The 14323-nt window shown below is 42.3% G+C and overlaps 1 protein-coding gene across 3 annotated transcripts in view; it reads right to left on the reverse strand.

Moving 5' to 3' along the window:
- Nucleotides 1-9057, reverse strand: part of ADCY1 (adenylate cyclase 1) — a 573552-nt gene extending 564495 nt beyond the window's left edge. For all 3 annotated transcript variants that reach the window (XM_040433282.1, XM_040433283.1, XM_040433284.1), the window contains exon 1: nt 8348-9057. In XM_040433282.1, the coding sequence (XP_040289216.1) occupies nt 8348-8953 (606 nt within the window). In that variant the 5' untranslated portion in view covers nt 8954-9057. The remainder of the gene's footprint in view (nt 1-8347) is intronic.
- Nucleotides 9058-14323: the final 5266 nt, after the last annotated feature.

Genomic DNA, 14323 nt, shown 5'->3' on the forward strand with positions numbered 1-14323 from the left:
CTCTTTGGCACTACTCCCGGACAATGTTCCTAATATGGAAGTTCCGTTTTTGTTTCTATTTCTCTGAGCGTAGAATGAAACGTGTTAATGTGATAGGTTAAATACATAACATACGATGATATGCTAATAAAGAGGGTAAAGCCCCCTCTATATAACCTGTGTGCATTAAAAATAAACCTCAGAGTGTTCATTCAGTACATCACTGTTGTGTCTTTCGTTACTTACTGAGTGAAGCGCTCTCCTGACGTCAGACAGGACTCAAACCAAGCCGATACTAGAAGTTTGGTGCCAGGGGTACCAAGTGGGACTCAGAGATTCCTATCAGTCAGAGATTCCTATCAGTTACAGTCACATAATAAGAGATAAAATGAACAAAATGGCAAAGGAGAACAAAAGAAATCCCCCCAAATTCTTTAAATATATAAATGCTAAGAAAAAAAAAAAGTCAGAGCAGGTTGGCACCCTAAATAACTCTAAAAGGGGATGGTCACTGAAGACAAGGAAAAAGCAGTTACTAAATGTAATTTTTAGCCCTGTATATACAAAAGAATAGAAAGGAGCTGATATCAGTGGTTGCCAGGGCTGTTAGTACATCCAGTAATACACCCAACTGGCTAACTATAGATATGGTCCGAGCTAAGTTAATGTCACAACCAGACAGTTGAGAAGCTCTGACAGGAGCTTTCCAGATCCTCCTCCTTGAGTTTCTTTGTTTTGGTTAAGTTCCTCATCTCGTTAGTCTATCTCAGCTGTCATGCAGTTGGACTGATTGCTTCCCTTTAAGTTCCTCCCCATGATGCATTAGGTTGCGGCTTATACAACTTCCTGGAGTGTGTGTGCGCATGCTGTTTCTATTCCTCAGTCCTCTGCAAGATAAGTGCTGTTCCTTTATTTGTGATTTTCTGTCTGCTGGATTTTCAGGTGACCCTGACTCCCTCCGTGTCTTGTGTAGGGAGCCGGTGGTCGTGTCCCCTCACTATTGTAGGGTCTTCAGGTATTAGATAGCCGAGGTACGTGGATATGCGCCCATCCACCTTTGGGGTGTTCGCATAGGCTGAGCAATTAGGGAGAGTGGCAGGACTCATGTAGGGGTCTCCCTTTTGTTCCTTAGTTGTGGATCCAGTGAGTCATTAATTGTATTGCATTGTCTTGTTTCCTGTACACCATCCGTGACAGTTAAATAAGATAAATGTGAACAAGGCTCCAGGTCAGGTATTGCTGTGCCCTGTTCATATTTTATAGAGATTCACAAGGGGCTGGTACAGTGCCAACTGACCGATGCAAGGCAAATGTGGTGCACTTATTTAAAAAGGTCTCTAGGTCCTCCACAGGTAATTATAGACCAGTAATATTAGCTTTTGCTTTGGGAAAAATGTTTGAAGGACTCTTAAGGCAGTATATACAGGAGTAGGTGAGTGTTAATATTATAAGTGATAACGATGGGTTTGCAAAGGACAGAAGTTGTCAGACTAGCCCGATTTAGTTTTATGAGAAGGTGAGTAGAAGTCTGGACAGAGAAGCGCCTGTGGATGTGGTGTTCTTGGATTTTGCAAAGGCATTTGATACTATCCCTCGTATGTTTTGATTGGTAAAATATAGTCTATAGGCTTAGAAAGTACAGTTTATAAATGGATTGAAAACTATCTGAAGGACTGTGTCCAGAGAGTTGTGGTCAATAATTCCTATTCAGAATGGTCCCGGGTTATAAGTGGTGTACACCAAAGTTTAGTGCTAGGTCCCCTATTATTTAATTTATTTATTAACGATATCGAAGATAGGATTAATAGCACCGTTTCTATTTTTGCAGATGATATCAAGCTATGTAATACTGTGCAGTCTATGGAAGATGTCCAAAAACACTATGAGTGATTGGGCATCAACTTGACAAATGAGGTTCAATGTGGATAAATGTAAAGGTATGCACCTGGTTAGTAATACTCTACATGCATCATATGTCTTAGGGGATGTAACACTGGGGGAGTCACTTATAGAGAAGGATTTGGGTGTACTTGTAGATCATGTATTAAATAACAGCATACAATGTCAATCAGCTTCTTCTAAGGCTAGCAGAATACTGTCATGTATTAAACGAGGCAAGCTTTGGTTCGGCCTCATGTGGAATATGCAGTTCAGTTCTAGGCACCAGTCCATAGAAAGGAAGCACTGGAGCTGGAATAAGTACAAATGAGAGCAACTAAAATGATAAGGGGCGTGGAAGGTCTTAGTTATGAGGAAAGATTAAAATAATTACATTTATTTAGTTTTGAGAAGAGAAGACTTAAGGGGGCACATGACTATAAAAATATATAAATGGGCCGTACAAAAAATATGCTGAAAAGCTGTTCCGTGTAAAATGCCCTCAAAAGACAAGGTGCACTGCCTCCATCTGGAGAAGAAAAAGTTCAGTCTCCAGAGAAGTCAAAGCTGTGAGAACTGTAAATCTTTGGCATAGTCTACCTCAGGACATGGTCACAGCGGGAACAGTGGACAGTTTTGAAAAGGGCTTAGATGAATTCTTAAAAGTAAATGACATTAAAGGGGTTGTCAGGGTTCAGAGCTGAACCTGGACATAACCCCTTCTGCACCCAGGCAGCCCCTCTGAGTTGAGCATTGGAGCATTTCATGCTTCAATGCTCCTCTTGGCCTGTGCTAAATCGAGCAGGACAAGGGCTTTTTCAGTAGATTCGGTAAACTACTGGGTCTCCCTCTCAACATGGGAATGCTAGCCGGAGGCTACCACCTAGAGGTGAGCCCGGTGACATCACCGGCACTAAGGGGCGAGCTTTAGCGCTGCCCTAGTCTGTAAAACAGGCCAGGGCAGGACTAAAGGCCAGTGATGTCACTGAGAACTAACAGCCCTTGTCCTGAGCAATTCAGTGCAAGGCAAGGTAGAGCATCAGAGCATAAAATGCTGCGAAGCTGCACTCAGAGGGGCTGCCTGGGTGAAGAAGGGGAACTCAGACAACCCCTTTAATGTTTATGAAAATGTGTAGAGATCTAGGTCTTACTCCCCTTTTTCTAAAATTCACATCTGCACCTATCCCTTGGTTGAACTTGAGGGACTAATGTCTTTTTTCAACTGTATTAACTAGTGCTCAGCTATAATGAACCCCATAAAAATGTTAAAAAAAAAGAAAGAAAAAAAAAACACTGAAGAATTGCAATTTTGCCCACCTCACTTGAATAAAAAGCAATCAAAATGCCAAATGCACCCCAAAAAGTACAAATAAAAACTACAGCTTGTCCACCAAAAATGAGCACTCACACAGCTCAGTCAAAAAAAAAAAAAAATGTATGACTTACATTAACATTTCAGCAAATTCCATGATACAAAATCCAGATGCCGCTCCTTCCCTTCTGAGCCCTGCTGTGTCCCCAAACAGCAGTTTACAACCTCATTAGGGGTAGTTATGTACTCAGGAGAAATTGCTTAACAAATTATTTTCTCCTTTTAGCCCTTGCAAAAAAGAATAATTTGCTAAACAACTTCTTTGTACAATCCTAACGGTGAAGGAAAAAATATGTTTAGGCTTCCCTAATATCTCTTTCAGCCATATCCCTGTATCAGCCACACAGCTAGATGCACTTCACTCAGAAGCAGGGGGTGTCTCCTTTCTGCCTGTACTCATGTGACATCCTTTCCTTTACTTGCCACTATGTTTGTTTTCATCTCTGGAGTTAAAAGTGGACTGTAACGTAGGTGGAAGTGAGACCCTTAGATGCCATGACTTTACAGCTTGCAGGCATATTTTTAAAAAGAAGTGATTTAGAAAATTGCTAGTTACACCATTCTCTATTAAATGAAAAGAAATTGTATGAAAGTACAGTGACTATTATTTTCACAGTCCAATGCTAATAAAGTATATGAAACACCTGTGGGGTCAAAACCATCACTACACCCCTAGCTGAATTCCTTGGGGGGGGGGGGGTTTAGTTTAAAAAATTGGGTTATTTCTTGGAGTTTCTACTATACTAGTACCTCAAGGCTGTTGAAAGTTCAATATGGCACCCTAACCCATTCCAGTAAAATCTGTCTCAAAAGCCAAATGGACGCTCCATTTCTTGTTTGTTGGATAAAAGGTGGTTGTGTGTAATGTGTATTAATTATTTGGTTATAATTTTATACACAGTATGCTGTCCACTCTGAGAAAATGTAAATGTTGGTAACATGACAGCTGTGTACACTAAACATTTTTAACACATTTGTGACTGATGGCCAAATATTACATGGCCTCTATTTCAGTGTTTTTAATAGCACAGGTTCTAGTTGATGTACAGACTTGTGGTATCCATCAGCTTTGCACACCTCAATATATTATTTTTACATTTTTATGTATCATCCTAGATGTGAGTTTTAGGTACAAAGTTGCCAGCAGCACATTAATAGAACTGCAATTTCAGGAAATATATAGGTTTTGAGGGTGCACTTAATTTTCATGGGATGTAATTGCTGTATTTTACAGGTTGTTACCTTCTTAAAACTTCCATCTTAAAACCAGATTTTTGCTCTTTTCCGGTTCTGGTAACTTTAGGAAGATATGTGCATATAACTTTAGGTCTAAGTTGCATGTATGAACTGATGGTTTATATTCAGAAGGTGCAGTCCATATAACTTTCTGCTTGAGTTAAATTTTTACATACTAATACCAATTTATGCAATTTTTATGAACAATTGCATTTTGATGCAAAGTTGCTTGATAGTGTCTGTGTGTATAAAGCGCGGAATGGAATTTTGACAATGTGCCGGGCGTCCACTTTCTGAAAATATATGAATATGGGGTTTAGTATGATTTTATTATTTGGTAATTTAGGATTTATTTGTACACGTCAAAACTGCAAAAACTGTTCTGGCTACCAGAGGTGCAAGATGTCCGAGCACCCCTGGCAGTGAAAGGGTTAAAGGGTCAATGCATCAAGTATATCCGCATTCTCCTTTCTAGCATCTGTGTCACCTAGACATGGTCAGAAAGGGTTCCAGTTCACGACGCAGCTGTGACTTGGTACTCAGCCACAGTTTACCGCTAATTGCTGTGCGTCACCTGCACCAGTGACTGTACCAAGTACAGAGGAAGCACTGCAGATGGTGGTGACCCTTGCCAAAAACACTGCAACGTGTATGACCAAGGATGTGATCAGTAATGTTTACATTTGCTGACAACAAGCAGAGATTTTGAAAATGCTGAGAACTTGAAACAAAGCATGCTTCACTATAGGGCAAATGAACTTTACTGGCATAGAGCTGGAAGATTTGCGGTGGGGGAGATCGATTTCACGTACTCATTGTTCTTCAGTTGTCTTTCATGAATGGAAGGGGATAATATGTAGCTAGGATGCAGCAGTTCAGTAGAATTATCCCTGTAGAGCCACTAATCAGTTCAAAAACTGTACTGTACTTTCAGGTCTTTGGAGTTAATAATGCAACAAATAAAACGTCATCCAGAAAGTTTCTGAAGAATAGATACAGAACTGTATGAAGAGCACACGTTCCCCCGCACAGACATTACTCACATAATTGGTGTGTGTCTCCTTATTTTATATAGTGTTTATTAAAGTACAATTATCACTGCCACAATCCAGCACGTCTCATGGTAAATGTGATATTCCCTACACTGAGGATCCTGCCTGATCATCAGCGGAGATGAGGGCTGCATTCACATCCAGCAATCATCTACACTGGACACAGATCTCTTGTCCTCATAGAAATCCATTGTTCCTGCGCAGCAGATCGCTGTTTAGACAGCACAATCTGATGAACAGGAACATTTTCAGTGCGGGCAGGACAACACGATCACCTGATGAACGAGCAGCCCCATATGCAATGTTATCTATAACCACACGCTCCATATGCCAGGACTTTACTATCAGAATAATTTGACTAATGGAATATGATCAATGTTAATATGGTGATAATGACAGATGTCATGGATTTCTTGTGGTTTTGCCACCACACAAGCACTGACTATTATTCCGATCCATCGTTATGGGCCACTTCAGCAGTATTATCAGAAGATTTAACCCGGAATTCCACGACAACAAATGGCATTTATAATGTAGAGAGAGTTAGTACAAGGCACTTATTAATAGATTGCGATTGTCCAAATTGCCTCCTTTGCTGGCTTTATTCATTTGTCCATCACATTATGACCACCCTGTAATACAGCAGAGGTGGACGTGTAACCCCTAGAAACAAGCAGTGTATAATGTGATGGAAAAATGAATCAGCAAAGAAGGCAATATGGAGATTCACAATACATTAGTAAGTGCCTTGTATTAACTTTTTTAACCTGATAAATGTTATTTGCTAAAGTGACACAAACCCTTTAAATGACATGAAAGTGTCTGTCACAATCAACCCTCTATTATTTCCTAAGGAGAAATAAGTTGCAGTTGACATTGCTTCCACTGCAGAAGTCCCCATATTTTGTTATGGCCAAAACCTTTCATGGTACGGCCACACAGTCAGGTTTCCTGATGCCGTTTTGAAAGCCAAAACATGGAGTGAATAAAATATAAATAAATAAAAAGTCTCATCTCTCCTTTCCGTTTACGATTCACTCTTTATTTTGGCTTCAAAACTGCATCAGAAAACCTGACTGTGTGGCTGTACCCTCATGAGTTGGGATGATCGAACTTCTGTTTTCAAGTTCGGCATACAAGTTCGAGTTTGGGTTATCTAAGAATTCCATTATGGATTCCGCTACCACAGACCTGGTCTGTGGTAGCGGAATCCATAATGACATTCTGAAATAACCCGATCCTTGTACGCCGAACTTAAAAACAGAAGCTTGGTCATCCCTACTCATGAAGACTTACATAAGTTTGTAGCAGTGAATGTGGAACAGATCTGATCCTATAGTTACACTGCGCAGAACTTCAGAGGTAACTATCACACGACTTCTATCACAATGTTCCTTCATCCTATACATTTATCTTCTTGCAGAAGATTTAAAATGGACGTTACACATATATGTGACGCGTATGCAATGCATGTATGTAATGTCTGAATTTAGCCTCAGACCTCACTCAGACGGCTGTAATATGGCCGTATGCACCTACTTTAGGGATGCAACACCAAGACCTCCTTCAGGTCATCAGAACTGGAGTTGGAGCACTGTAGGAGCCTATGATTTAGCTCTGCAGGAGGTCCAAGTGTTGTGCAAAAAACACCTTTATCGGAGCTACCTGAAAGTGGATAGATACACTTACCAATTGTGTGACACTTACCACTTGCTGCCTAAGGCTACTTTCACACTAGCGTTTTTGTTGGATCCGGCAGGGCTCAGAAAAAACGCTTCAGTTACTGATTATACAACCGTCTGCATCCGTTATGAACGGATCCGGTTGCATTACCTTTAACATTGTCAAGACGGATCCGTCGTGAACTCCATTGAAAGTCAATGGAGGACGGATCCGTTTTCTATTGTGAAGTAAAGGACCGGCACTCACAGTAAGGTATGATCTTCAATCTTTCTTTATTTCGCCATGCAGAGGACTAGAAAAACAACACGTTTCCACTCACATACTGAGTCTTTGTCAAAGAGTATGTGAGTCGAAACGCGTTGTTTTTCTAGTCCTCTGCATGGCGAAATAAAGAAAGATTGAAGATCATACCTTACTATGAGTGCCGGTTCTTTACTTCACATTGATTTATGGGACGCTGACTCTGGACGTGAGCACCGCGAGGCTGATATATCATGGTGCCAGCTGCATCTGTTTTCCATTTTCTATTGTGTCAGAGAAAACGGATCCGTCCCCATTGACTTGCATTGTGGGTCATGCCGGATCCGTCTTGCTCAGCATCCCAGGACGGAAAGCAAACTACAACATGTTGCGGTTTGCTCTCCGGTATGGGAACGCAACTAAACGGAACGTAATGCATTTTGGAGCATTCCGTTCAGTGCAGTTTTGTCCCCATTGACAATGAATGGGGAGAAACCGAAGCGCTTTTTTCCGGTATTGAGCCCCTATGACTAATCTCAATACCAGAAAACTAAAACGCTAGTGTGAAAGTAGCCTAAAACAAACCCAAAGAACATCACTGGCTGGAAGAAAAGCTCCCCGAGATTACAGCCTCCACAATGGTGGGGTCATGGCAGTTCAACCACACATTGAAGCATCTCACTGTGACCGAAGAAACAAAATAACCACTGAGATGGTGGATTTCCCTGCCACAGACATGACTACATAGCTATCCTAAAAAACACAGAGGACATAAAGTGCTCCTGTTATGGACCACGCTGCAGATAGAGTGAAGCAGGTGCTCCACAGGATTATGGAGGCAGTTAAGCTGGAGATCCTTCCAGATTTCCCCTCACCACAGCTGGACGGTAACTAGCAGGGGACTCACCGTTCTCCAGACCTTGTGCCTTTTCACACTGACAGATGTGGCTGTGACAATGATGTGACATACAGACACCATGAAGCCAAACACGATGGCCAGCAGGGTCCTCACGGGCAGCAGGGCATAGGACACAAACGTCACCAGCATGAGCTGCCACATCCCTTGATCTGACGAAGTAGGGGGCTCCAAGCCATAAGCTCCCAGGGAGAAGGGGCAGCACAGGAAGGAGAGGGTGAAGCTGAAGAGCAAGGTGAGCTTGACGATCTGCTGCAGCTGCGTTACCTGCAGGTATTTCACATTGGTCACAATGAAGAGGGACATGAAAATGATGCAGTGCACGGGGTGCGAGGCTTTGGAGATGCTGAGGCTGGGGCCAGACAGCAGCTCCACCAGCGCCAGCGTCGCCGTCATGATAATTAAGACAGCCAGAGCCTTCAAGGTCGAGGTCTGCTCCAGCTTCAGGTTGTAGTTCTGGAAGAGGGACTCTAGCTCCTTGCAGTCGAACTCGTCTTCGCATGCGATGGCATCCAGAGGGGGGGGCGGGGGAGCAGCGGCACTTCTTCCTTCTGGTTTTGACTTTCTGAAACGGTATTTCCTCCATATCAGTGCCATTCATAAAGCCACCGAGACGACACCGAGTCCTGTCCTCCGGCTCATCCGAGCGGGTGACTGAAGGGGATTAGAGGGTGCGCTGCCCGTGTGACGGCTGCATGTGCCTGGGGTGAACCGACGTGAACTCCCAATGGCAATTAAAGCACGAAGGCCATCCTTTAGCTCTGGCGGGGAAATCAACAGGCTGCATACACTGATGGCGCCTACAGAGACGGAGGGCAGAGGCAATGTGCGGGACGTGAAGGGAGACACAAGGGACAAGCAGGTGAGATAGAATGAGAAGGTAATCCCCTTCCTACATCCAGGAGCATGTCACCCGGCAATGGCGGCTGCGCACTGGATGCCGGAGAAGCCAGACACGTCTCTACAATCTGAGCAGATTGACAAGCGCAAAACACAGATTTGACAACATGAGCACGTTTGAGTCCTCTCCTCCCCCTCCTCCAGATCTGCCAAGAGAAGGGCAGGCGCTGCCATTAGTTAAGATTAGGCAGTTACCTAAGCGTCATAATGAGGGAGGCGTCGCCAGACTCGTAGAAAGCTTATTACTGACTGACTGGACATGCCGGCTATTCACCTAGATGGCTCTATGTGGCGGCGCTGGTGACAACTGCTCCCCTCAGCCTAGTGATGGCGGGAGAGGCTGTGAGGACCTGCCAGGATAACACCTGGAGGAAAGAAACATTGCTGTCACCATAAGGGTTAACGAGCCGTGACATGGCCGTCAGTAGTGCGGGACTGCGGGTACCGTAGTTTTCCCGCCAAAAAGGTGAGGAAGCTAAACCTTATAACTGTACATGGGCTTGTGTAGAAAAATCTATTAGCAGCAGTAGGACGTCCATAACATACATATAGGCCTGATTCAGAGGACAGTGTTCTCCATTGGTGTGCTATCTCTGGACCACACAAGGACCAAGGATTGATGGCATGCAATGGGAGTGAATGGGTCCAGGAAAAAACAGATACCATATGGGCTCCACATACATCCATGTTTTAGCGTCAAAATCCAGTCTTAATAAACAATGCTTATTTTTTACTTAAAGCAAATGTCTCAGGTTATTTCTTCACATGCCAGGGAGGCTCAATTGGCAGTTTTTTCGGCAAAAATATTCTTAGAGTTGCAGAACCCCATTATAAGTCAACGATGTCCACTGGGCGTCATTGGCATACGTCAAAAGACAGATCCAACTCTGTATTGTGACTTCTACTATGAAAGAAAGGCCTTTGTGAACAGAGCCTAAAGTCTATTTCCACAGAAATAAAGAATCTCTGCCTGTGCCTTAGGGTGTACAATAACTGTTGATAGGAGTCTCATGGCAAAACCTATTATTAGTAAAAGTATATTATTATATTGCCCCCTGTCAGATTTCTGTTAAATTAACTTTTTTTTTTAAATGGAGGAAATTTTTAATAATCCTGTGTCTTACCTTTCTTTTTATACAGTTACCGGCTGGCTGCTATGTTTATTACGATACAAGTTGGAGAGGAAATTTTTGATAATCCTGAGACTTGCCTTTCTTTTTGTACAGTTACCGGCTGGCTGCTATGTTTATTACGATGCAAGGTGGAGATGTTAGAAACTTCTGGCCACCACTGACAGCACTGAGCTATGCCTCCATGTTTCAAGACAAAAATAAAATATAGACACTTATTGGGCAAGGATGCCCAGTTGGGACAGAGGGTAAAGCCAAACTGGCGTTGAAGAAATGATGTTTCAGCAGTATACCGCAACAGAACACTTCTTTATTGATCTGACAGAATGGTCTTGAAGTGGCGGGCCTGTTCATAGTGGCATGAGATAGAAATCCACGGTCGGCACTACTCACCAAGATCAGCAAGGACTCAAGCTAGACGATGGGCTGATATATCCGGGTGGTGCTCAGTTGTAACAGCATTTCTCAAGGCCTTGAGAAAGAGTCTGACGCAAATGGCCATAGGCCAGTTGCTTATTCCTGATTATTTTTGATGCACAGTGCACTTTTCTATAAAGTAAAGAATAAGGAGCTGGGTGAACGCTGTTGAAGATTATTTTCGATTAGATTAAAATCATGATTGCGTGATCGTCTCCATATCCTTCCCCGCATCATCTGTAATCAGGACAAGTAGAAGAAGTTGAATATTTAGTATGCAACATAATTTGTCAAATTTAAGCCATGGGGCCCGCCTAATATGGCCACAATCCACCCAATTTGGGGTAAATTAACAAAAACCCTACCCCTTTCTGGTTTACACCATCTCTTCGTGGCCATTTCCTAGAAATGTTAGCAACTATGCCAGGAATGCTCCCATTAGTCCCTTCTCTATCCTAGACTGCCGATACGATATATGCATTAAAGAGGACCTTTCATGAGTTTATATGTTAGAAACTGGTATGCTTACCAGATAGGGCGGCCCCTACAGATGCAAGCACTTTTTTGTTTTCTAAAATACCTCTCCGTTGCGGTGCTGTGTCCCCCTCTACTTTTCATGCCCTGTATGAGTATCGGTACAGGGAGGAGGAGACGGCCGGGTTTCTCAATTGTCGTGTCATACTCCCTGACTGTAGCACGGTCCAATTGCAGTGGAGGTGAGCTGTTTTTTTCCCCCTGTCTGTGACAAGCTTCGCTGCGATTGGGCAGGAAAAACAGCGGGGGACACAGCGCCACAACGGAGGAGTATTTTAGAAAACAAAAAAGGGCTTGCATTTGTAGGGGCTGCCCTATCTGTTACGCATACCAGTTTCTAACATATAAACCCATGAACAGTCATCTATAAACTTTTAAGGAGATATTCCAGTAACTTCAAGTTACCCTCTATCCACTGGATAGGTGATAATCAACTGATTGTGGGGGACCGAACACTAGGACCCCCACTCATCCTTTGAATGGGAGGTCATACTCCTGTCCTATTTGGAACTGCAGGTCAGGTATGTGCCCTTTAACTCCATTAATTCTCTATGGGACTGGTGGATATAGCTGAGCACTGTACTTGTGTATTTCATTGAGTGCAGCGCTGCATGTCACCTCATCCATACACTGCCCGTAAGTAAGCCGGTGATCACCAAACCGAGCAGGGAGCGCATAACCATAGTGGCAGGAGCAGGTGTCTATGATTCTTGCCTCATGTTCTACATCTGTTTTAATCCCCATTTGTTTCAAGGGTTATTCAGTATCATTTGTGGTCAGTTTATGTCCATTCTGGCAGTTATCTTTGACAACAGAAAAAAAGCTCCTATCAAAAATAACTAAAACCTGATGGCACTAACTGATGCTCTAAATACCCATTTAAACAAAGTTTTTCCCTCTGACAGAAAGAAAATGCAGAAAACACAATGCTGATATGGGGGGAAAATTTTCACAATATCTGGACACAGCCGTTTTTCACCTTCCTGACATGATCAAAGTTTGCAAATTCGACGTATCACTTTATGTGGTAATAACTTTAGAATACTTTCACTTGTCCAAGCATTCTGAGATTGTTTTCTTGTGACACATCGTACTTCATGTTATTGGAGAATTTGAGATGGTTTACATTTATTCATAAAATCCAAAATATACAGAAAATTTGAAAAAAAAATCTCAATTTTCTCTGCTTTTAGATAGTGATACCAATTCAGTTATGAAGTTACTTTGTGGGGCTTGAATAGTAGATTCCACCCATAAATGACCCCATTTTAGAAACTCCACCCCTTGAGTTATTCAAAACTGATTTTACAAACTTTGTTTACCTTTTATATGTTTTACATGATTTAAAGGAATAGGGAGGTGAAAATGTCACTTTTGTTTTTTGCGGATTTTTCATTTTCATTGATTTTTTCCTATAACAAGGTTGACAGCAAAATAAGCCTCAATATTTTTTACTCCGATTCTGCAGTTTACAAAACACCCCATATGTGGTCATATGCTGCGTGGGCATACCTCAGGGTTCTGAAGGGAAAGAGCGCCATATGGCTTTTGGAGGGCAGATTTTACTGAAATGGTTATTGGGCGCGATGTCACATTTGAAGATACCCTAAAGTACCCTTACAATGGAAACCCCTTATAAGTGACTCCATTTTGGAAACTGTACCCCCAAGGAATTTTTCAAGGGTTGTACTGACCACTTTGACCCCACAGGCATTTCATGGAATTTAGAAAACACTTGGCTGTGAAAATGAAAAATTTTATTTCTTCCAATAAAATGTTGCATAAGCCCTCATTTAGAATTTTCACAAGGAGTAAAAAGCACACCATTGCTAACCATTTTCTCCTGAACATAGCAACACCCCATATGTGGTTGTAAACTGCTGTTTGGGCACACAACAGGGCTTAGAAGGCAAAGAGTAGCAAATGGGAAATCCCATTTGGCTTTTGGAGGGCACATTTTGTTGGTATGGTATTCGGGCACCATGTTGCATTTAAAGAGACCCCAAGGAAGCCATGGAGTGGAAACCACCAAAATGTGACCCAATTTTGGAAACTGCATCCCTCAAGGAATGTATTGAACAGTGGAGTGAGTGCTTTGACACCACAGGCATTTCATAGAATTTATATACAATTGGCTGTGAAAATTAAAAATTTCATTTTTATTCCAATAAAATGTTGCTTTGGCCCCAGATTTTTTGATCTTCACACAAGAAAAAGGACATCACAATTTGTTATGCAGTTCCTACAAAATATGGCAACACCCTATATCTGGTTGTAAACTGCTGTATAGGTACACTGCAGGAGAAGGGAAGGAGTGCCATATGGTTTTTGGAGGGCAGATTTTGCTGGAATGGTTTTCAGGTGCCATGTCGCATTTGAAGAGACCCTGAGGTAACCCTACAGTTGAAAATTCCATTTAAGAAACTGCACCCACCCACCCCAGGAATTTTTCAAGGGGTGTAGTGAGGACTTTGATCCAACAGACGTTTCATACAATTTAGAAACACTTGGTTGTAAAAATGAAATGGTACATTTTTTAGAAGATCATGTAGCTTTAGACCCAAGTTTTTCATTTAAAAGTGGGTAACAGGAGAAAAAAAACCTACAATTTGTTACTCATTTCTTCCTGAATATGGCAACACCCCATATATGCTCATAAACTGCTGTTTGGGCACATTGCAGGATTCAAAAGGGAAATAGCAATATGTGTTTTTGAGGCATAGTTTGGTGATTTACACAGCACTGGCTGACAACTACATAGGCTCTTAGGTAAAATAAAAAAGAAACACCCAAGAAGTGACTCCATTCTAGAAACCACATCTCTCACAGTGTTTACTGAGGGATGCAGTGAGCATTTTAACCCAACAGGTGTTTTGCAAAAAATAATTAGGTGGACATACAGGGTCATCTGTCGACAAAACCATGAATGCCTAACAGTGTGTTGTCTTCCAGGTGCTCGGGATTGGCATATTGTGGAACGCGATAG

This window comes from Bufo bufo, chromosome 5 (genome assembly GCF_905171765.1).
Source record: "Bufo bufo chromosome 5, aBufBuf1.1, whole genome shotgun sequence".
In the NCBI taxonomy this organism is placed as follows: Eukaryota; Metazoa; Chordata; class Amphibia; order Anura; family Bufonidae; genus Bufo; species Bufo bufo.